Source organism: Hyperolius riggenbachi, chromosome 1, assembly GCF_040937935.1.
Source record: "Hyperolius riggenbachi isolate aHypRig1 chromosome 1, aHypRig1.pri, whole genome shotgun sequence".
Lineage (NCBI taxonomy): Eukaryota > Metazoa > Chordata > Amphibia > Anura > Hyperoliidae > Hyperolius > Hyperolius riggenbachi.
This window is the reverse complement of record NC_090646.1, coordinates 133,018,411-133,042,494: the sequence shown is the minus strand read 5'-3', so window position 1 is coordinate 133,042,494 and position 24,084 is coordinate 133,018,411. Positions and strand designations below refer to the sequence as shown.

General features: G+C 47.0%; 1 protein-coding gene across 1 annotated transcript in view; it reads left to right on the top strand.

The window, feature by feature from the left end:
* Positions 1-10,156: 10,156 nt before the first annotated feature.
* The window catches only part of CHIC2 (cysteine rich hydrophobic domain 2), a 54,152-nt gene continuing 40,224 nt past the window's right edge, over positions 10,157-24,084 (top strand). The window contains exon 1 of the mRNA XM_068268489.1: positions 10,157-10,421. Within this exon, the coding sequence (XP_068124590.1) occupies positions 10,300-10,421 (122 nt within the window). The 5' untranslated portion in view covers positions 10,157-10,299. The remainder of the gene's footprint in view (positions 10,422-24,084) is intronic.

The following is a 24,084-nucleotide window of genomic DNA, read 5'->3' as shown; positions in this document are numbered from 1 at the left end:
TGACCACATCTATAAGTAATACATTTTGTGCATGGGGGGCCGATAAAAAAGCCTCAGGGGACCACATTCGGCTCACGGGGCTTGGTTTGAGAACCACTGGTTTAGAGAAAAGACGCCTTAGAGGTGATCTAATTAACATGTATAAATACATCAGAGGGCAATATAAAAGCTTGGCGCCAGGTGAGCTTTTTGTCGATAGGCCTTCTCAAAGGACTAGAGGACATGATCTGCGCATGGAGGAAGTTAAATAATCGTATTCAATGCCAAGCCGCTGCAGCTAAAGCTATTACAATTTTGGGATGCATTAAAAGGGAAATAAAAACTTGAGATGCTAACATAATATTGCCCCTGTTTAACTCTCTAGTAAGGCCACATCTGGAATATGGAATTCAGTTCTGGCCTGGGCACCACATTACAGGAAGGATATTGCAGTTTTAGAGCAGGTACAGAGACGAGCAACAAAATTGATACAAGGGATGGAAGGTCTCACTTACCAAGAAGGTTACATAAACTGGGTTTATTTAGCTTGGAGAAAGACGCCTTAGAGGGGATCTAATTAACATGTGTAAATACATCAGAGGCAATATAAAAGCTTGGCGGATGAGCTTTTTGTCCGTAGGCCTTCACAAAGGACTAGAGGACATGATCTGCGCATGGAGGAAAAATGTTTCAGCCATTTATTTAGGAAGGGGTTCTTTACAGTAAGAGTGATTAAGATGTGGAATGCAGGGGCGTAGCAATAGGGGTTGCAGAGGTTGCGACCGCATAGGGGCCCTTGGGCCAGAGGGGCCCCGAAGGGCACTCCCTCAATAACAGTACTAGCTCTCTATTGGTCCTGTACTCATAATAATCCCTTCTATAGATACTTTGAATAGTAGTAATCATTAACAAGCTGTTCCCCATCCCCTTTTTGCACATCTGACACTGTAGTTTCCATTGGCAGGTTTTGCTGCGCCGTATCAATTGTTATGTATAGAGTGCTTGGGGGCCCCATTGTAAAACTTGCATCGGGGGCCGCAGATCCTTAGCTACACCACTGGTGGAATGCATTGCCACAGGAAGTAGTTATGGCAAATTCTATATCTGCATTTAAAGGGGGCTTAGATGCTTTCCTTGCATTGAAAAACATCCATGGCTATAATTACTAGGTAATGCCCAGTGATGTTGATCCAGGGATTTTATCTGAATAAACAGTAAGCTTTCAGCTTATAAAAAGCCTTCATCGAACTTGGTTCCGATGAAGGCTTTTTTCAAGCCGAAAGCTTACTGTTTATTCATCTCTGACTCTAAGTTAGCCAATAAATGGGATCATCCTGATTGAAAACTCCTTGCTTTTACTGATCGCTAACACGGTACAACACTCTACTGCCTTTCTTTACTTATCAAATATTTATTTTTACTGTGAGCATCTTGCTGATAAATGTCTTTTCTTGAACAGTGTCTATGTATCCTGCTGTTTCTGGTAATATCAAGCATGCAGCGGAGGGAGACCAATCTCCATGAATGAATTACTACGTGAATGAAGAACAATACAATGGCATTGTCCATTTGGCCTGGCTTTGTAGCTCTGCTTAGTGGCGAACTTGAATCTAGCACAAATGTACCAATAGCATATCTTCCACTGTTCTCTAATCCGCGATTACATGATCATTGTACACCCAATTACAGCTGTAATGCTGGGAATACACGGTTCGTTTTTGAGGTGATTAGATGGTTAGATAGATAATTTCTGACATGTCCGATCTCCTGTTCGATCGTTTTGCTGCTCAATTCCTGATAGCAGTGAATGAAAAAAAAACCGAAAAAAAAAACCGAGTGGAATATAAGAGAATTAAGCGGAAAATCGAGCAGCAAAATCGATCGAGCGGAGAATCAAGCGGGAAAAAACGGACCGTGTATGCCCATTATAAGACAGAGATTAAATATATCTCACTAATAGTATAATGCGAAACTTTGGATGTTTGTAAGTTTGTTACTCAATCAAACAAAACAATGGCTGAACGGACTTGAATGAAATTTGGCAGACATAGCACATTACCTGGAATAACATATAGGATACTTTTTATCCCCATAACCAAAAAGTGGGTGGAGACAAATACTCATTTCACTGGGAAAATGTAAACTGCAGCCATTCTTATACTATTAATGGTAGAGTTCTCAAACTTTGCACAGTTGGTCTCTAGGTGACTGAGATTAATATTCAGAAAGGTGGGTGGAGCCTACAAAAGCCAATCAAAATTCACGTATTGATTTTCGAAGGGGAAAATGTAATTGCTACCATTCTTGCATTGTTAATGGCACAAGCCTCAAACCTGGAACAGTTGGTCATTGGGTGACTGGGGTTTAAATTCAGAAAAGGAGGTGGAGCCACAAACAGCCAATCAGATTTGTTTCATTTCAATGCAAATTATTGATGCCAAAGACTGCAAAGCTCACAAACTAGGTAATTGAGTAATTGTGTGTTAGGGTTAGAAAAAGTGGGTGCAGCCAACACCAGCCAAATACATACCCGGGCAATGCTGGGTCATCAGTGGGTGGAGCCAAATACAAATTTCACTAGGGAAATGTAAACTGCGCCCGTTCTTACACTGTTTATGGTAGGGTTCCCAAGCTTTACACAGTCGGTCACTGGGTGACTGAGATTAATATTCAGAAAGGTGGGTGGAGCTTACAAAAGCCAATCAAAATAAACCTATTGATTTTCTAGGGGAATATTTAATTGCTGTCATTCTAGCACTGTTAATGGCACAAGCCTTAAACCTGGTACAGTTGGTCATTGGGTGACTGGAGTTCAAATTCAGAAAAGGGGGTGGAGTCACAACCAATCAGATTTGTTTCAGTTCAATGCAAATTATTGATACCAAAGACTCACAAACTAGGTAATTGAGTAATTGTGTGTTAAGGTTAGAAAAAGTGGGCAGAGCCAACACCAGCCAAATACATACCCGGGCAACGCCGGGCGACCAGCTAGTATACATATAATAAAACATGCTCTGTAAAGCGCTCAGAGGAAAAATAAACATTTTGCTATAAAATGTTGGTCATATATAACAATACCATATTAATAAAGATTTCCAAGCAAATGTAAAAATCTCTATCTACCTCTGTATATATTCAGAGAAAACAAATCCAAACATATTTTCTCAACTGTGGTATGTGTTATGACTACGAGTACGAATAAGCAAATCTCCAATGGTATTGGAAGTAGAAGCCATGCTAGCAAATGGAACCCACTAGCTTTCATTCAACTAGCTGGCAGCTGCAGCTGATGGCTAACTGGCAGCTAGTGGCATTGTAGTCACTAGCATGGCTTCTACTTCCTGCACTTGTGAAGACATGGATGTTAGGATAATGTCTGGTCAAGCCTAGTAACAACATGGGATAGTTCTGTATAAATCTACCCCCCCCCCCCAAAAAAAAAAAAACACATATAAAAATTCATTCACTTGAATGATGGAAAGCTGGATATCCAAATATAATCCTAATAATTTACAAAAAGATATTTGTAGTGTTCCAAGTTATTCCACAGCAAAGTGGTCCCCATTCCAGTACATATGGAACTTGTTAATTTTGCCCAAACTAAAGATACTGGGTGTATTGGTAAAAATATGCTTACAGATACTGATACTATTCACCTCTCAACACGCTCCTCTGATGCAGCCCCCTGTGCCGTTCCCTCCACTGGCTGCCCATTACCCAGAGGATCCAGCTCAAACTCCTGACTCTAATGGCCCATACTCATGGGCTACAATTGTCGCCGCAACACGCGGTACGCGCGTGTTGCAGCGACAGGTCGCCCGTGAGTATGAGGCGTTGCACGGGCGCGCACCCCGAACCGTCGCTCGTCGCTGCTGTCGCCAGGTGATTGGCGCGGTCAATCGCCTGGTGACAGTTGCCGCCGCAACTCCGCCGCAACTGTCGCTAGTCCGCGTGAGTATGCGGACTAGCGACAGCAACCTCAATAAAGAACATTGAGCTTCCGGCGGGGGGAGGAGGGACGTCGGCGACAGCTTCCGTCGCACCGCTGGTCCCTTTTCCGCGTGTGTACGCGGAGGGACCTGGCGACGAGCTGTCGCTGGCCTGTCGCGCACACACTCACGTGTGCTGGCGACAGGCCACTTTTGTAGCCCGTGAGTATGGGGCATAACATACAAAGCTCTTCAGGAGTTGTCCCTCTCCATACATCTCCTCACTAATCTCTAGATATTATCCCTCCTGCAACCTTCGCTCCTCCCAAGAAATTCTCCTGGCCTCTAAGCTGATCACCTCCTCTCATGCTCGCATCCAGGACTTTACATGAGCATCATCCCTCATCTGGAACTCTCTTCCACAGCCTGTACATCATGCTCCAAACCTGAATATCTTCAAACGCACTCTTAAAGCACACCTTTTCAGACAAGCTTATAACATTTTATAGCCCCTATTTACTTATCTGTTCACAATGTAATCATAGGCAAAGGCTCACTGCCTCATCCATCTACTCCCCCCCCCCCCCCCAGTGTGTCCCCCACTACCCTTTAGATTGTAAGCTCGCAAGGGCAGGGTCATCCTCCTAATGTTTACTGTTTTTGTTGCAATATATGTGCTGCTTGAGACTCTGCTGTACATTTTTGTGGTTGTACCTATGTTCCCCTTGTTGTCTCATTGTGCTTTCTAAAGCATTGCGGAATATGGTGGCGCTATATAATTAAAATAATAATAAAAATAATACTATATTGTCTTTTCCCTGCTGTTATTGCAGTATAATTCTGCACTTTGCCCTGTTTGTCTACCTCTTAACAGTTCCGCTATGGTAAATTTGTGTTACCCTGACCTCCCTCCCTATTGCAATACTCCTCCTAATCTTCCCTGCTAATATAATTCCGATCCTCATGCCTTGGCTTATACATGGGCTAGCTTGTCCGCTAAGACATTGTAAGGGACTTACCTCCGGGATCCAGCGAAGCGGCCATCTCTGCCAAGGGCGGGTCGCGTCCTGGCACTTCCGCATGTCAGCAGCCGTCCTTTGCTGGTGATGCGCGCACTGGGGATCGTTCTGCGCATACTGGTGGGCGGATGTCTTGCTCCTCTCTGCCGCAGTATGGTTTGAGGCGGCAACAGAGGTAGTGTCAGCTGACAGGATAGTCAGCTGACACTTAGGCAGCAGTTTATTTAATAAATATAAATATATTGGATGCTGACCCTGGCTGGGATTGAACCCTGGTCTCTCACGTCCAAGGCTATGTCCTTGACCAGTATGCTATAGCTGGCTCACAGTCAGGATGTTTTGCTGGTCAGTACTGGTTAGTCAGCTGACATGTATTGCCACCCGTGTCAGCTGATCTCTCTGTCAGCTGACACTTAAACAGGATTAATGCCTGTGTGTGATTGGCTGTTGTGTGCATGTGGCCGGCCACTGATTGGATGCTGTCAGGATTTAAACCTTGCTGTGACAGTTGCATGTTACCCGTGATAGTTCTAGCTTGCTGGATGCTCTGTTTACCTGGTGTTATTATATTGGATTATCTGGACTTTGACCACTGCTCGTTTACTGGACCTCCCTTGTCTGCTGCCTGAACCGACCTATTGCCTGGATTATTGTTACGACTGTTTGCTGCCTGGTTTGACCTCGGATCCGTTCTTGACCTCTCTTCATATAATAATTATCGAATTGGATGGTCGATCGGCTGCCAAGTAACCTGATGTATGGCCACCATAAATAAAACCTGAATTTAAAATCAAAAGTCAACATACAGTACACATGTCATACTTACCTCCCGTGTTGTCTACTCATCAATCTCTTTCACCTCTCCTGCATCCTGTTTGTCCACTGATCAACTGGATTCTCCGTCCTCCATTTTGAAAATAGCCATTACCCCATAACAGCTTCCTGGTCAGCATACTGTTAAACTGTAATAACGTCCACTTGCGCCTTGGGGAAACATGGACATTACCTAGCTCATCAGTTATCCTTTCAGTTATAACTGACAGCAACTGATATATAACTGACAGCAACTGATATATTTCAGTACTGACAAAATCTTGTCAGAACTCAAACCGATGTTGTTAGAAGAAAATGGTGATCTTTTGAAAGGAATGGACGGTGAGGTAAGTATGTAGCATTTATTTGCAGGTACATCATGTGTTTATTTTAAATCATTGTATTTGGTTCAGGTTCACACTTTAAGGGTTAAATTAATCATTGTAAGTTACTGTTATTACCTTGATTGCCTTTACTGCAGGGGTCTCAAACTCACGGCCCGCGGGCCATTTGCGGCCCTCGGTACAATATTTTGTGGCCCGCGCCGGCAAAAGCAAAAGAGACACTGAAGCGAACTATTTTTGCCTATTTTACCTTATACATAGCAAGGAAATGAGCAGCGCTACTTAAAAACAGACTAGTGCCTACCTGCAAAAGAGTGCAAGCCCCACTTGTGGGGTCGAATACACACCGAGCATACACATGACCTGTCTACCACTAGAGGAGGATGTTGGTTTCCATTAACAGCTTGCATGCAACCTATTAAGTACTCGTCCCTCCCACTGCGAAGAAGTCAATCCTCCATGGGAGGGGCCTAACACTAACTAAATCCTAACCTATGTATATGCATAGCCTGGGTGCGGCTAATCAAATAAAATCGAAAATTGAAAATTGCGCAAAAGGTGGATCAGCGCAACACCAGGCCGCCTCCGAATGGCCTCCATCAGAGATGCGCTGAGCCCCCCCAGGAACTACAAACGCACCTTGAACCCAAACAGAAGCTCTGCATATACACCAAAAGCATGGCTGTTAAGTGGGAGCAGCTGACCAAAAATTAATCACATTAGTACATAGCAAGGAAATGAGCAGCGCTACTTAAAAACAGACTAGTGCCTACCTGCAAAAGAGTGCAAGCCCCACTTGTGGGGTCGAATACACACCGAGCATACACATGACCTGTCTACCACTAGAGGAGGATGTTGGTTTCCATTAACAGCTTGCATGCAACCTATTAAGTACTCGTCCCTCCCACTGCGAAGAAGTCAATCCTCCATGGGAGGGGCCTAACACTAACTAAATCCTAACCTATGTATATGCATAGCCTGGGTGCGGCTAATCAAATAAAATCGAAAGTTGAAAATTGCGCAAAAGGTAGATCAGCGCAACACCAGGCCGCCTCCGAATGGCCTCCATCAGAGATGCGCTGAGCCCCCCCAGGAACTACAAACGCACCTTGAACCCAAACAGAAGCTCTGCATATACACCAAAAGCATGGCTGTTAAGTGGGAGCAGCTGACCAAAAATTAATCACATTAGTACATAGCAAGGAAATGAGCAGCGCTACTTAAAAACAGACTAGTGCCTACCTGCAAAAGAGTGCAAGCCCCACTTGTGGGGTCGAATACACACCGAGCATACACATGACCTGTCTACCACTATAGGAGGATGTTGGTTTCCATTAACAGCTTGCATGCAACCTATTAAGTACTCGGCCCTCCCACTGCGAAGAAGTCAATCCTCCATGGGAGGGGCCTAACACTAACTAAATCCTTACCTTTTGGTGTATATGCAGAGCTTCTGTTTGGGTTCAAGGTGCGTTTGTAGTTCCTGGGGGGCTCAGTGCATCTCTGATGGAGGCAATCGGAGGCGGCATGGTGTTGCGCTGATCCACCTTTTGCGCAATTTTCAATTTTCGATTTTATTTGATTAGCCGCACCCAGGCTATGCATATACATAGGTTAGGATTTAGTTAGTGTTAGGCCCCTCCCATGGAGGATTGACTTCTTCGCAGTGGGAGGGACGAGTACTTAATAGGTTGCATGCAAGCTGTTAATGGAAACCAACATCCTCCTCTAGTGGTAGACAGGTCATGTGTATGCTCGGTGTGTATTCGACCCCACAAGTGGGGCTTGCACTCTTTTGCAGGTAGGCACTAGTCTGTTTTTAAGTAGCGCTGCTCATTTCCTTGCTATGTACTAATGTGATTAATTTTTGGTCAGCTGCTCCCACTTAACAGCCATGCTTTTGGTGTATATGCAGAGCTTCTGTTTGGGTTCAAGGTGCGTTTGTAGTTCCTGGGGGGGGCTCAGCGCATCTCTGATAGAGGCCATTCGGAGGCGGCCTGGTGTTGCGCTGATCCACCTTTTGCGCAATTTTCAATTTTATTTGATTAGCCGCACCCAGGCTATGCATATACATAGGTTAGGATTTAGTTAGTGTTAGGCCCCTCCCATGGAGGATTGACTTCTTCGCAGTGGGAGGGACGAGTACTTAATAGGTTGCATGCAAGCTGTTAATGGAAACCAACATCCTCCTCTAGTGGTAGACAGGTCATGTGTATGCTCGGTGTGTATTCGACCCCACAAGTGGGGCTTGCACTCTTTTGCAGGTAGGCACTAGTCTGTTTTTAAGTAGCGCTGCTCATTTCCTTGCTATGTACTAATGTGATTAATTTTTGGTCAGCTGCTCCCACTTAACAGCCATGCTTTTGGTGTATATGCAGAGCTTCTGTTTGGGTTCAAGGTGCGTTTGTAGTTCCTGGGGGGGCTCAGCGCATCTCTGATGGAGGCCATTCGGAGGCGGCCTGGTGTTGCGCTGATCCACCTTTTGCGCTATTTTACCTTATAGTTTGCTTCAGTGCTCCCAAGTAATCTGCTGCATCCCCGCCGCTAAATGAGGGCTGCAGAGCCCCCAAAACCCCCGGGCAAACATCCACGACTGCGCTGAGGGGCAGAGCTTCCAGCTGTAGCTTTGCCCCTCCTGACGTCAATCGCTGCACGGTTCACCGCCTCTCCCCGCCCCTCTCTGTGAAGAAAGAGTGAGAGGGGTGGGCAGAGGCGGTGATCCGCCGTGATTGACGTCAGGAGGGGCAGAGTTGAAGCTGAAAGCTCTGCCCCTTCCAGGAAATGCCGGCGGATTGCCCCCCGGGGGATTTGGGGGCTATGCAGCCCTCGTTTTGTGGCGGGGACACGGCGGATTACCTGTAATGGGAGCACTGAAGCGAACTTAAAGGTAAAATAGGCAAAATAGTTCGCACACTTCATGTTCAGAAGAAATAATTAAAACTGTTAAAGAGACACTGAAGCGAGACTAAATCTCGCTTCAGCTCTCATATATAGCAGGGGCATGTGTGCCCCTGCTAAAACGCCGCTATCCCGCGGCTGAACGAGGGTCCCTGACCCCCCAACCCACCCCCCGAAAACCTTGATCGCAGACTTGGTCGCTGATTTTGCTTCCTGGAGGCAAGGGCTAACGGCTGCAGCCCTGCCTCCCAGCACGTCTATCAGACGCGCATCGCCGCCTCTCCCCCGCCCCTCTCAGTGAAGGAAGACTGAGAGGGGCGGGGGAGAGGCGGAGATACGCGCTGACAGACGCGTGTGGGGCAGGGCTGCGGCGGTTAGCCCTGCCCCAATGGGGAAGCGCTCCCCCGCATTACGGAGGGGATTTGGGGGGACAGGGACCCCCGTTAAGCCGCGGGATAGCGGCGTTTTAGCAGGGGCACACGTGCCCCTGCTATATATGAGGTCTGAAGCGAGATCTATTCTCGCTTCAGACACTCTTTAATAATGACATTTGAGGACTTTTTTTGTGAAATCCCTTATGCGGTCCAGCCTCATCCTGACTTTGCCTCCTGCGGACCCCAGGTAATTTGAGTTTGAGACCCCTGCTTTACCATACCTCCCAACATTTTGAGATGAGAAAGAGGGACACTTAAGCCACGCCCCTGCCACACCCCTAATCACGCCCCGTCACACCCCTAGTCACGCATACCATAAAGATTTAATGAGAAAAATATGTTTTTTTTATAAGTCAAACCACACTGGTCCTTTCTATCCTGGTTCATTTTCCTTCATATTAACATTTTAAAATTAGTAATATATCAATTTAAAGGATGGGAATAAAGTTTAGAGTCAATCAAACACATTTTTAGTAGAGAAATATATATATATTTACATAGAAATAGGGACAAAGTCCTGAAATAGGGACAGATGAGGAGAAAAGAGGGACAGAGGGACAGGGCTCCCAAAGAGGGACTGTCCCTCCGAAAAAGGGACAGTTGGGAGCTATGCTTTACTGTCAATCTGAAACTTTAGCTCCTCAGTATGACAGCATGTGTGTGCGAAACAATAAAGTTTCGAGAGTGATGAAAGGAAAAAAATAAAAACATTGCAGTACTGGCTGTCACGTGACTGCCTTCTGATGACGTGCAGGACGCACGCACGTCGTGACGCAGTCATCGGGTATGGCGGCCTCAGCTTCCTGGTAACGGCAGAACCGGGGATAGGAGGAGACGGCTGCGGCGCTTCCCGGTGTGCGCCCAGCTCGGGAGAGGAGAGAGAATGGCGGATTTTGATGAGATTTATGAGGAGGAAGAGGAAGATGAAGAGCGGGCGCTGGAGGAGCAGCTTCTCAAGTATTCCCCTGACCCGGTGGTGGTGCGAGGATGCGGGCACGTCACAGTGTAAGGCTGCCAGGGAATGCCGGGAGAGGGGTAACTGCTTGGCTCCTGAGCAGCTGTAGGGAGGGAAGTTAGGCACGCTGCAAGATAAGGTTACAGAGCTGCCATAAAAGTGATACTGCGTCTCCTGCTTCCTGGCAAGCACTAGTCAGAGGTCCTATTATTATTATTATTATTATTATTGTACACTTAAAGTGGAACTGTCAATTCCTGTTAAAAAAAAAAAATCACTTACCTGGGGCTTCACCAAGCCCCCAGCAGTCGTCCTGTCCTGCGCGAGCCTCCGTTCTTCCATGCCAGCTACTTTCATTACTGCCGTCGACAACTGTGCCTGCGCGCCACCAGTCTATGCGAAGCTTTCTTTGCGTTCTCGCCTGCTATAGTGTCCTGCGCTATTAGCGCAGGACGCTATTGCAGGCAGAAACGCAAAGAAAGCTTTACATAGCCCAAGGGCGCGCAGTTGCCGACGACTTGCAAGATTACGGTAACGAAAGTAGCTGGAGCGGGAGAACGGAGGCTTGTGCAGGACAGGACAGCTACTGGGGGCTTGGGGAAGCCCCAGATAAGTGGGACTGTTTTTTTTTTTTTTTTACAGGAATTTACAGTTTCGATTTAAAGGATACAATGAGGCAAAAAAGTAAACTCTTTACTCACCTGGGACTTCTTCCAGCCTCTAGCAGTGTAACCGCTCCAGTGCCGAAGTTCTGCCTTGCTCAAGGCTGCTGCTGCCCTTTTTGTAAGATTGACAAAGACAAGACATATGACATTTATATTGCGTTTTTCTCCTGGTGGACTCAAAGCGCCAGAGCTGCAGCCACTAGGATGCGCTCTATAGGCAGTAGCAGTGTTAGGGAGACTTACCTAAGGTCTCCTGAAGCTTGGGACCCACAGCTGGGTCGTGGTCTTCTGCATATGTGCAGGAGGGCTGCTCGGCCCTCATGATCGCGCTCCCATGGCTGCAAGAACTCTGCTCTTGCGCAGTTTACTAAGATGAACTGCAATCATGAGAGGTGCGCCGCCCACCTGTGCATGTACAGAGGCCGTGACCCAGCTGTGGTTCATGATCTTAAGGAGGAGACAGTTGTGACATTGAGCACAGCGGAACTTTGACGGTGGGACAGGTAGACTGCTGGGGACTGGAAGAAGCACCATGTGAGTAAAGTGCTTCTCTGCTTTTTGCCACATGTATCCTTTAAAGAGTACAATGAACAGCTTTAAAGGATACCAGATCTGAAATAACCTAGAGAAACTCCTTCATTCTCCTTTCTACCCCCACATACTACCTAAATGCCTCTTATGGGTCCCCGGATTCAGGCATTACTGCGCAGGCACTGACCCGGCTGCACACATCCTACAGCACATGCAGTGGCAGGGAGCACTATGTGTATGACATTTTGCGCATGGCGATATGTGAAGAGCGCTCTCGGCCACGGGTGCGCAATGTAGGATACATGCAGCCCAGCCAGCACCTGCACAGTTATGCCCGACTCTGGTGGCCTGGAAGAGGCTGTCAGATGGGCATTAAGTTAGGATGCTGGGGTAGAAAGGAGAACGGGGTAGGCATCAGGACAGGTCACAATATATGCCTGCTCCCCCATTTCTCTAGGTTATTTTGGCTCTGGTATCCTCTAAAGGAAACTTAGTGAAAGTAATGTGGCCAGTTTAACTCACCTGGGCTTCTTTCAGCCTCCTGTAGTTGTTCTGGTCCCTCGCCATTGTTCCGCTCTGTTCCATTCAGCCGCTCTGCTCTTTCATAAGTGGACTGATTGTCAGTCGCAAGCTTCTGCGCATGTGGAGCTCGCTCTTGTAGCCAGGAGCATTCAGCACCTGCGCAGTAGTAATTTGTATGAGGTGATGTGGTCCGGAGCTGGGCATGCAGCTTTCAAAGGGTATGGCAGCTGCTGAATGGAGGAGGGAAAAAAAAGCAAGGGAGCAGGAGGACTATAAGGGGCGGAGAGAAGCCCCATGTCAGTTAAACTCAGGGCTGTGGAGTCGGTACAAAAATCTTCCGACTCCTCAGTTTATGAAACTCCGACTCCGGGTAGCCAAAATGGCTCAGACTCCTTAGTCTAATACTTAACAGGGCTGTGGATTTTGTACAAAAATCATCCGACTCCTCAGTTTACGAAATCAACGACTCCGATTCCGGGTGCCCAAAATTGCCCCGACTCCAATTCCGACTCCACAGCCCTGGTTAAACTGGCCACATTACATTCTCTGTTTCCTTTGAGTGTCTTCCAAGAAGCTCAGAATTTAATACACTAACCATCGTTATAGTCTAAAATTTCCTATATAAGTTTAGGGCTGATTTAGAGAAGCCTGCTAAAGTGTACCTGTGACACACACAAACACACACGATATTTAACTCAGTATAGGGGAGCCTTTGAATAGTCCAGAGGCTTCCCATGTCTTTGCTCTAGCCGTCTAGTGCTAGGACCCTCTAAACATATTCAAGAGGCCTTGTTAAAGAGTAACTGTCAGGCTGCAGAAGCTAATTTAAACCTCTATTCTCCTGTGTTAAACAGTTTAGACGGAAGCCAAAAAGGCAATAGTGAAGATAAAAATCTCTCTTTCATTTGATGTGTGCTTATCAGCAAAGCTGTTAGACCCAAGCTCTTAAGAGGACGCAAGCCGCAAACCTTACTGCAAAGCATTCTGGGGCCCTCCCCTCGGCTGCTAATGAGAAGTTACAGGGTCAAGTAACAATAGCATGTAACTCAGTCCAGCGCACAGCACTGATAAATCTCCCGGCAGAGTACACTGCAGGAGTCCGCTATTGTTCCTAGCCACATGGCTAATTAATATTCACTGCAAACTAGTGTTATTCAGTACGAGCTTTTCTGTGATCAGGAAGCAGGGAGGACATGACGACACATTTGGCTTCATAGGAGACAGACAAACATGGAGCCTGCCATGAGCTGTCAGGAGCATCATTCTCTGCATATACTATATAAAAATTCTGTGAAATCCAAACGTGGACAGTGAAATGCATATGTAATGTAAGTACAGCCTATATTTAGCTACTGATATATGTGTTTATTTTCTCTGAGACCCTATACCTAACAGCTCCTCTTTAAAGGATACCACAGCTGAAAATAAGATTGCGGCAGTGTGTGGGGGATTACAAGTAAATACCTTTAGCTCCTCCTGCCCCCCTCCGCCTGCCTCCGTTCGTCTAATATACCTCCCGGTGTCCGGCGACTTGATTGACCCCCCATCCGGACATACTGCGCCCTGTGTGCGTAGTATGTCCTCCCCTCTTCACTTCTGTGATCTTACAGCCATGCTCCAGTATGACCATGGCTGCACTGTGCAGGCGCAATGCACAAGCAGCTTTGTGCTCCTGCACAGATGCGGGCCGTATGCGTGTTTTTTTTTTTCCTTTATGTAATACTGTGAATCCCCCATAAGGGAGGTTAATAATGAAGTGTGCCTTTGGGTTCAGCCTCACTATCTACCCACAAGGCGCTGCTCCTCTTGTACCAGGCCTGTCTGGGATGTCATCTTGTCCTTGGGTGGAATGCAGTGGATTGCCAGGAAGTCCAGTCTTATCGGCTTATCAGCTGAACGACAGACTGTACACGCGTCTGATTTGACGTCCAAACGACGGGTTGTTTGCGAAAATCCGACGCGTGTACGAGCCTTTAGAAGCATACATACTAATATGAAACATCCTGTTTATAATTGCCACACAATTGTAATGGACATTATCAGAATTTCCATCATAAGCTCTAAACAATCATAAGGGTCCAAAAAATTGGGCATTCTATAGTTTTAAAGGACACCTGGACTGAGTGGGATATGAAGGCTGCCATATTTATTTCTTTTTAAACAATACCAGTTGCCTGCCCATCCTGCTGAGCTCTGCCTCTTAACACCTATAGCCATAGACCCTGAACAAGCAAGCATGCAGATCAGATGTTTCTGACTGTAGTCAGACTTAAAGAGACCCTGTAACAAAAATAAAAACCCCTCTGGGGCATACTTACATCTGGAGGGGGCAGTCTCAGGGTCTAAATGAGGCTCCCCCATCCTCTGTAGCTTAGGGTAATCCAGCAATGACTCCACCAAAGCCTGACAAGCGACAGGCAATATTTACGTACCGTGATCCTGAGCAGGCTCAGCAGCGGCTCTCTGTTTGGGCTAAAGCGGAGATAGCCGAGTCCGATCGATCCGCTCTACTGCGCAGGTGCAAAGGACTCATGCCTGGGCAGTAGAGCAGATACAATCGGGCTTGGCTATTTCCTCCTTAGTCCGTACAAGGAGCCGCTACTGCGCCTGCGCTGGATCGCTGTAAGTAAATATTTACCTTGAAGCTGTTTGGGGGTCGCAGCGCTGGATTGCCGGGACACTGGAGGACTGTGGAAGCCTTGCTAGGATCCAGAGGCTTCCCCTTCCCGAGAAAAGTACCCCCCAGGGGATGTCTTTAAAGTTACAGGTTTTCTTAAAGTTGCAAGCTGCATGATTGTTTCAGGTGTGATCCTGATACTACTGCAGTCAAAGAGATCATCAGGACTAACATTCATCTGGAATAGTTTATATGAAAATAAATATGGTAGCTTCCATATCTCATTCAGTTCAAGTGTACTTTAAGCTGATGCTGATGTCATGTAGAACTGAGGTGGTTAAACAAATACACAGGTTGCCTTATGCTGAGCACACACGTTGTGATTTCCCGCTCGATTTCGGTCGATCGATTATTTCAGACCTGTTCGATCGGGTCTCAATCAAGACAGCCGTCGATTTACTCATGTTAAGTATGCAAAATCGACGGCTGTATCCATCGAAACCCAATCGAACATGTTGGAAATAATCGATCCCGCGGATCGAACGGGAAATCGCAACGTGTGTGCCCAGCATAACAGACATCAAGGTCTGAGCTGAATGACCTTCATAGACCTCAAATATGAACTAACAGGTAGCAGTTGAAGTTATGTGACAGGTAACATAAAAAGTACTTTCAGTCTGAGCTAATTCAATCCGAAAATGCTAAATGTAAGCCAGTAGAAAAGATGCAGTGCAATGTCCTGAGTACAGATGAATGGTTTGTTCTTTTTAATGCTGATTTTTCAATTCCTGGTAACCGGAAGTGTCATTGGCAGGGCAAGAACTGCACATGGCTAATCAGATTTGGAAGCTAATGATGATTGATTTAACCCTTCTAATGATTCATTTGCTTTTCAGACCTGTTTAGCACTGTACATAGTTACAGCTCAGCCATTCTAGTTCTTGTAGAAAGAAAAACACTACACCAGGGATGGGAACAACCAATGGCCAAAAACAAAAATAAGTGCGTGTCAGAACTCCAGTACCTTTTAAAAGGATCCTACAAGCAATCACTATGGAGGTTCGGCACTGCAATATAGAAAAGATAGCTCCTTTTATTCTAATGCAGACATTCAAATATAAAAGTAGGTAGTGACAGACTGCTGTTTTGGGGTGTATCCCCTTTGTGAAGCTTCTAAAGCCCAATCTACACGATACAATTCTTTGTACGATTCCGATTTGATTAAATCCGACATGTCCGATTGGGATTCGATTCGATGCAATTCGATTTGTCATTGTTTTGCAATGGCAAATCAAACTTAATCGAATCCCGATCGGACATGTCGGATTTAATCGAATCGTAAATAGAATCGTACAAAGAATCATATCGTGTAGATTGGGCTTTAGACTGCCCCAACAAATATACAGCCTATCACACAAGCACCCAGTCAATCCATACTGAGACAATGCCAAAGAGGGATGGACAAGGAGCAGTCCTGATGGTAGACCAATGATTGGTAGCTTTGATTGCACGCTGTGGCTGTGTACAGGCGGTGTTGTATGGCTTCAGAGCAGGATGTTACTGTCTCATGTAAGTTGATTTTGCTGGTAGTATTTGATATGTGCATATGTAATAAGTGGTCTTCCATCAGGTCTGCTCAGATGTTGGTATAGGGAGATTGGGGGAAGGGGCTGGAAGAAAGTGTAGCACAGGATGGAGCAGCTTCTGGCTGAGGGTAAGGAGTAGAACAATGTGCTTGGCTGTCACTGCCACTTGGAGAACTTGAACGGTGCCCAACTGACGCCCGAGTGCATTGTTCTCCTTCTCACCCTGCCCGTCGAAAGCCGATCCTTCGTGTGCCCTCTCCTCCCCACTCCATATAAACAGATGCATTGCTGTAGGCTATTGATGTTTCTTTATAGGACTTGACCTTGAACTGTTGAGTCCTGATCCAGCCAGGGGACAGTCCCTGTACGTGTGAACGCGGCTCACATTTTTTCAGTAACTTTCTAGCAAGTGACAGTGTAGTTTGTGCTTTGGTCTGGCGGTAGCCCGGAGCAGATGTATTACCCACATAGGTTATATGGGGGAAAGCATCTGTCTGCCCGGGCACAGAAGTGCGGCCCGTTTACAGCAACAGATCACATGGATCCGTTGCAGACTGACAAGTGTGAGCGGCTCATATTTATAAAAAAGGAGTCGCTCACTGTCAGTTTAGCAATGAGCTGAGAACTGTCAAATGTCCGTTCTCAGCTCAAGTGGGAACAAGGCCCAAGACGCATGCAAAATGCTATATAGTGACAACGCTTAAAAAATGTCACAAATAATTAATTGGTCAAAACAAAATGTTTCAGAAAGGACACTAAACAGTATAAAATACTAAATATGGTGTAACCCTTTGATTTTAAAGTAGAACTAAATCTGTTTTCCCAATCTGTGTCCCAGAGAAATACTCTGCACTTCATGTACCAGAAAACCTAAAATATCACAAAACTATTGCTGACCCCACATCTAGCGATATTGCGCCCTGATTGACCATCCGATTTAATAATATTGAATCAGATGAAAATCTGTGCCTCAAGAAGTATGCCGATCGACGATTCAACTGAATTCAGGCCAAAATCAGTTGAATGTCTTAATCGAGCATGTTGGAAAATCTTAGTTCTTCATAGTCGATCGGGTACATGGCAGTATGCAATATTGTGATGACCCACGGACCTCTGGCCACTGTCTACCAAATGTTACTGCTGCAGTGACTCCCGGTCTTGTTTGCTGTCTCTCTTTAAGTTTTGTTTTGAAGATATTGTAAAAAGCTTTCCTCTCATTTAGCCTGGATTACCTAATAACGCATACATGCAGCTGTAAGGGTCTAGTTCCACTAGTGCTGAATTCTACACAAATCTGCAGCATTTCCCTGCAAACGAGAAGGGTGGGGAAAAGCTGCCTATCCCTAACATGGGCTTGCCATTCAGATCGCACTGAAGTGTGAATCTGGAGGGCATGTTGCAGATTTCTGCATGGCCCAGCTTAGTGGTTTGTGCTGCGGCTGCACAGCAGAAAGGGAAACGGCCCCGGCTCCTAGTGGAATAAGTAGATGGTTATAACACATGTATCTGTGTCTGTAGTTTTCTTTAGGCCTAATGAAAAGTGAAAGTAAGACTTTTATTAGCTTTCAAACACATACAGTAAACTACATTTGAAGTACTACTTATTTTATGCAACTTGGATTGCGCGATAGTGGATATGGCAGATGTTGTAATAAGTGTACTGGTTGAACTCGATGGACGTATGTCTTTTTTTTTTTCAACCAAAATCACTATGTGTATTAAAATTGATGTCCAGTCTCAGAGCTCTTGTAGGCCTAGTTCTTAATCAGAATCAGAATCCGAATCCTTTTATTTCGCCAAGCACGACTGGGTCATGCCCGGAATTGGTTTTAGCAACAAAACAGGCACAGAAAAATTTGGCAATAGCATTGAATTGCAGCAGTAGAAAGACAGTGAGAAAAGGACAGTGCGAGATAAAGGCAGACATTGCCTTGGTAGCCATAACAGTAACAGTGCAAAGAGAAACAAAAAGAGGAGTAACAGTGAAGGACAAAAAGAACAGACTTTTACATAGAGTTAAAATAAAATTAAAAATAACACTTTCAGTAACATGGGCTCAGCAGCTAGAAAGAAAGATGCAACCTTGGGGAGGGGGGGCTTAGTTGGAGTTTAAGAGTCTCACTGCTGTGGGGAAGAAAGTGTCTCTGTGTCTCGTAGTTTTGGTGTGGATTGCACGAAACCTCCGGCCCGATGGTAGCCCTGTAAAGAAACGATGACCTGGATGTGATGGATCATTGGCGATCTTCTTTGCTCTGGAGCCCATCCTGGAGTTGTGAATGAGCTCCAGTGGGGGGAGGGGCTTTCCAATTATTTTCTCCGCTGTTCTGATGACCCTCTGTAGTTTGTATCTGTCGCCGGCCGAGGCACCAGTATACCAGACGAGGATGGAGGAGCAGAGGACCGACTCAATAGTGGCAGAGTAGAAGGACTTAAGAAGTTCTTGGGCCATGCCGAACTTCTTTAATTGACGCAGGAAGAACAGCCTCTGCTGGGCCTTCTTTTGGGTTAAGATAGTGTTCGCCTTCCAGTTCAGGTCGTCTGAGATTGTTGTGCCCAGGAGGCGAACGTTGGGTACTCTTTCAACTTCGGATGCATCTATGTAGATCGGGCCGGGGCTGGTGCTCTGCCTTCTGAAGTCAATGAGCATCTCAACAGTTTTGGTAGTGTTGAGAACCAGCTTGTTCTCCTGGCACCAGTGGCAGATCCTGTCCACCTCCTGCCTGTAAGCCCGCTCATCGTTCTTGTTAATGAGGCCAACAATGGTGGTATCGTCGGCGAATTTGATTACCTTAACGGAGTTGGTCATGGATATACAATTGTTAGTATAGAGCGAGAACAGGAAAGGTGACAGGACACAGCCTTGAGGGGCTCCAGTGTTAGTAGTTCTTGGCCTGGACGAGATGTTGCCCAGCTTTACAATTTGGGACCTGCCTGTTAGGAAGTCCATGATCCAGCAGCGAAGGGTGGGGTGAACGTCAAGGTCTACAAGGTTGTTATGCAGTATCCGGGGGCTGATGGTATTGAAGGCCGAGCTGAAGTCCAGAAGGAGCATTCTGGCGTATGAGTCTGGTCTGTCCAGGTGGTCCGTGATGTACTCCAGGCAGATGTTGATCGCGTCGTCAGTGGATCTATTCGCTCTGTACGCAAATTGAAACGGGTCCAGTTGGTGCAGTGTGGAGTCCTTAAAGAGACTCTGTAACAACAAAAACCTCCCCTGGGGGGTACTCACCTCGGGTGGGGGAAGCCTCCGGATCCTAATGAGGCTTCCCACGCCGTCCTCTGTCCCACGGGGGTCTCGCCGCAGCCCTCCGAACAGCCGGCGACTGTGCCGACTGTCAGTTCAATATTTACCTTTGCTGGCTCCAGCGGGGGCGCTGTGGCGACTTTCGGCACGGAAATAGACGGAAATACCCGATCTCCGTCGGGTCCGCTCTACTGCGCAGGCGCCGGAAATTTGCGCCTGCGCAGTAGAGCAGACCCGACGGCAATCGGGTATTTCCGCCTACTTCGGCGCCGAGAGGCATCAGAGCGCCTGCGCAGGAGCCAGGAAGGTAAATAATGACGTCACCGCTGCCCGGACTGCACGGAGGGCTACAGCGAGACCCCCGAGGGACGCAGGACGGCGTGGGAAGCCTCATTAGGATCCTGAGGCTTCCCCCACCCGAGGTGAGTACCCCCCAGGGGCCGTTTTGGCGTTACAGTTCCTCTTTAAGGAAGGATAGGATCACTTTCTCAAAGATCTTCATGACAACGGATGTGAGGGCCACTGGTCTGAAATTATTAATGTCCGTGACACCTTGCTTTTTTGGGACAGGGATAATGGTGAATTTTTTAAAACATGTAGGGACCTTGCCTTCATTTAGGGACTTGGAGTATATGGGAGTAAGGATGGGAGCCAGCTGCCGTGAGCAGGTTTTCAGGCAGGCTGGGGACACACCATCAGGGCCTGAGGCTTTCCTCGCATTCAGCGTCGACAGGTGGCGCAGGACCACAGCCTCGCTTACTGCTGGGGTGGAAGAGCTCGGGCTTCCAGAGAGGAGGGCAGAGTGTGTAGGATGCCGCTGCAGTTCCGTTGGGTCCTCGAACCGGCAATAGAAGTCACTAAGTTCCTCGACTAGCTCAATGCTTGGTGTGGCATGCTGGGGGGGAGGCTTGTAGTTTGTGGCCAACTTGAGCCCTTTCCAGACGGCCCTTGGGTCGTTTGAGCTGAGGTTCTGTCTCAACCTCTCCGCATACTCCCGTTTTGCGGCTCTCAGTTCCTTGCTGAGGGAGTTCCTGGCTGTTCTGAAGTCCTCTAGCGAGCCAGACTTGTGGGCAGCTTCTTTGCGCTTCCGCAGCTGTCGTAGCCGGTTAGAAAACCAAGGTTTGTTATTCGGGTAGATTTTGAAGGACTTAGAGGGAATGCAGGATTACTCGCAGAATCTTATGTAGGAAGTGACAGTGTCCGCCCACTCGTCCAGGTTTGGCGATTCCAGGGCCTTCCAATCCGTGCTGTCAAAGCAGGCCTGGAGTTGGTTCTTTGCCTCAATTGACCACACTTTTGTGGACTTTAGCATCGGCTTTGCTGATTCCAATCGTCTCCTGTAGGTGGGGACCAGGTGGATGAGGCAATGGTCGGAGGAACCCATTGCAGCCCAGGGGATAGCCTTGTAAGCCTCTCTCAGGACCGTGTAGCAGTGGTCAAGAGTGCTAGTATTCCTGGTGGGGCAGGCTACATGCTGGTGGAACCGTGGCAGTTCCCTGCGAAGGTTAGCCTTGTTAAAGTCGCCCATAACCATGAACAAGGAGTCTGGGAGGGTCATCTCCCACTGAGTGATGATGTCACTAAGGTCATGTTCGGCGAGTTTGACGTCGGAGTCCGGCGGAATGTAGACGCCTACGAGGACATAGGAGGAGAACTCTCTGGGTGAGTAGGTCGGCCTACAGTTGACAAGTAGGAGTTCAAGGTCGGGGGTACACTTCCTGGCAAGTAGTGACGTGTTCTGGCACCATGAGGAGTTTATGTAGAAGCAGACCCCACCGCCTTTCTTTTTCCCTGAGAGAGTGGTGTCACGGGCTGCCCGGATGAGGTTGAAGCCCGGGAGAAGAAGGGCACTGTCAGGGATGCCCTCATGAAGCCATGTCTCTGTGAAGCAGAGGACAGGGGTGTTGCTGCCAATCTCCCGCTTGTCGCCAAGAAGGCGAAGCTCATCTAGCTTGTTGGGGAGGGAGCGAACATTCGCCAGGAGTGCTGAAGGGATGGCTGAACGCAGGCCCTTTTTCCTCAGTCTTACAAGGGCACCTGCACGGCAGCCCCGTCTGCGCTGGACCATAGGGGGTTCTGGGGTGGAGCTGGTGATCTGCTGGATGTGCCTCCAGACAGACTTGCATAGGAGCCCTTGCCCCGACTGAGGGGCCCCGCAATGCTCCCACTGGATAAGCTGTGCCCTTGTAAAAACAGTGCGTGGTGTGTGGGATGGCTTGGGGGTCACAGTCCCTGTGGCTTGGGGGTCACAGTCCCTGTGATTAATGATAATCAGTTAACAATTGCACCACCTTAGTATAGGTACCCACCAACACACAATTATAAGAAGGGCTATGAAGTCCATACAAAAATCATCCAACTCAGACTCCTCCGTTTATGAAACCGCCGATTCCGACTCCATGTACCCAAAATGGCTCAGACTCCTTAGTCTAATACTTACAGGGCTGTTGAACTGGTACAAAAATCATCCAACGCCGCAGTTTATGAAACCACCGACAGCGACTCCAGGTACCCAAAATTGCTCCGACTCCACAGCCCTGTGTTATCCACAGACCTTTCCCATGCAAGGTCTTACTGTGCAGATGGGATGGAATTTGGCTGCTGCATCATCTCAGAGGGACACAGCAGCTGGTTTGAGAACAGAGAACCCATGCGCATTCTAAAGTTTTATGAATACAAAGTTTTTAGTGAAAACACTGCAAATGTACAGGATATCAACCAGAAGCTATAAATAATATGTAGCGCTCGTCTCACCTCGTAATTTACTCATACAAGAACCAAACATTGAAGAGGGAGCACAGAGCTGATATTAAGACTTATTTATTGAAAAACTCTAGTTGCAAAAAGACATAGACTGACAAACCTATAAAAAACCCCTTTAAAACCAAATTGATCAAATGGACTTGTTGTCCCTCAGGGCTCGTTTCCACTATCGCGAATCTGCATGCGTCCAACGCATGCAGATTCACACATGTAATGCAAGTGGATGGGCCTGTTTCCACTGTAGCGTTGTTGAGGTGCGTTTTTTTCAGCGGTAAAAAAACGCACAAAAGAGCCAACGAATTCGCCTGCGAGTGGAATGCATGCGAATCGCCGCTAATGTATTTAATAGGAAATTCGCATGCGGCTATGGTATGCGAATTTTCATGCGAATTCGCATAGGTACCAATGTAATTCAAACAGGCAGTGACATGGTTAATTTCGCATATACCCTCACCTATGCGAATTCGCATGCGAATTCGCGGCAAAAAACGCGCAAAAATTCGCATCCGCATGCTAATTCATGGAATTTCAACAGCGGTGGAATCCAGGCGATTCTGCACCGCAATAGTGGAAACGAGCCCTCAATAGGAGTGCACTTCCTATATACCTAGGATTCAAAGCATGCATGCATATTATCTTCGGGCCCAGTTTGATCAAAACAACATGACATCCAGTGCAAGGTCAGGATCCGTGTGATCTTCAGTGCTGTTTTTCAATAAATAAGTCTTAATATCAGCTCTGTGCTCCCTCTTCAATGTTTGGTTCTTGTACAAAGTTTTTAGTATTTCAAGCTGCTCTCTTTTTAAAGTTAAAGTGCTGGAGATCCCCAGATTTTAGGAAGGCTCAGGGGAGGTACAGGGAAGCCCCAAAATGTCTCACCTGTGCAGTAAGACCCTGATTGAGGAGGGTCTGTTTAAGTGGTGGTCCCCAACATATTAGTATGGTAGTGGGTACTCATGGTTGTGGTTCAATTGTAATTTAATTGGCTATTATTAGGAGCAATGACCATCGGAGTTATGGGACTGCACGTAATATTTAAAGGAACTGCTATTGCACTAAAAATCAATGTTAAACTCAGTTTGGACTGGTTTTGTGGCTCAATAAAAGTGCAGTACTATAGAGACTCTGAAGTCTCAAAAAAAGCTTCTTTTTATTTAATAAGTGTTTAACCTAATAGCCCTAACTAAACCACCGCATTCCCGCCGCTCTAATCTAACTAAATCTCCCCAAACTCCCCGGGGGGCAATCCGGGCAGCGCTTCCGTGTGAGGCAGGGCTGTGAGCCGCAGCTCTGCCTCACACGCGTCTGTCATCGGCGGATTGCCACCTCTCCCCCGCACCTCTGTCTTCATTCGCTGAGAGGAGTGGGGGAGAGGTGGAGATACGCGGCTGATAGACACGTGTGAGGCAGGGCTGCAGCTCATAGCTCTGCCTCACACCGAAGCGCTTAGGGCAGCAAAATCCACGACCAAGAAAGTCGTTGATTTTGCAGGGGAGAGGGAGGGGGGAGTTAGGGGGGATTTAGATAGTTTATAGCGGCGGGAATGTGGCGGTTTAGTTAGGGCTATTAGGTTAAACACATTTATTAAATAAAAAGATTTTTTTTTTAGACACTTCAGTGTCTCTTTAAGAGACAATGGGGTTGATTTACTGATAGTAGCGCTGCGTAACAGTCTTCTTGACAGGCAGCCTATTGGGCCATACAGAGTGTGGGGATCAAGTTCTTTAATGTGACTGGACCCGCGCTAGTGATGATGGCGGGAGGATCAAAGCCACGTTAGTTCAT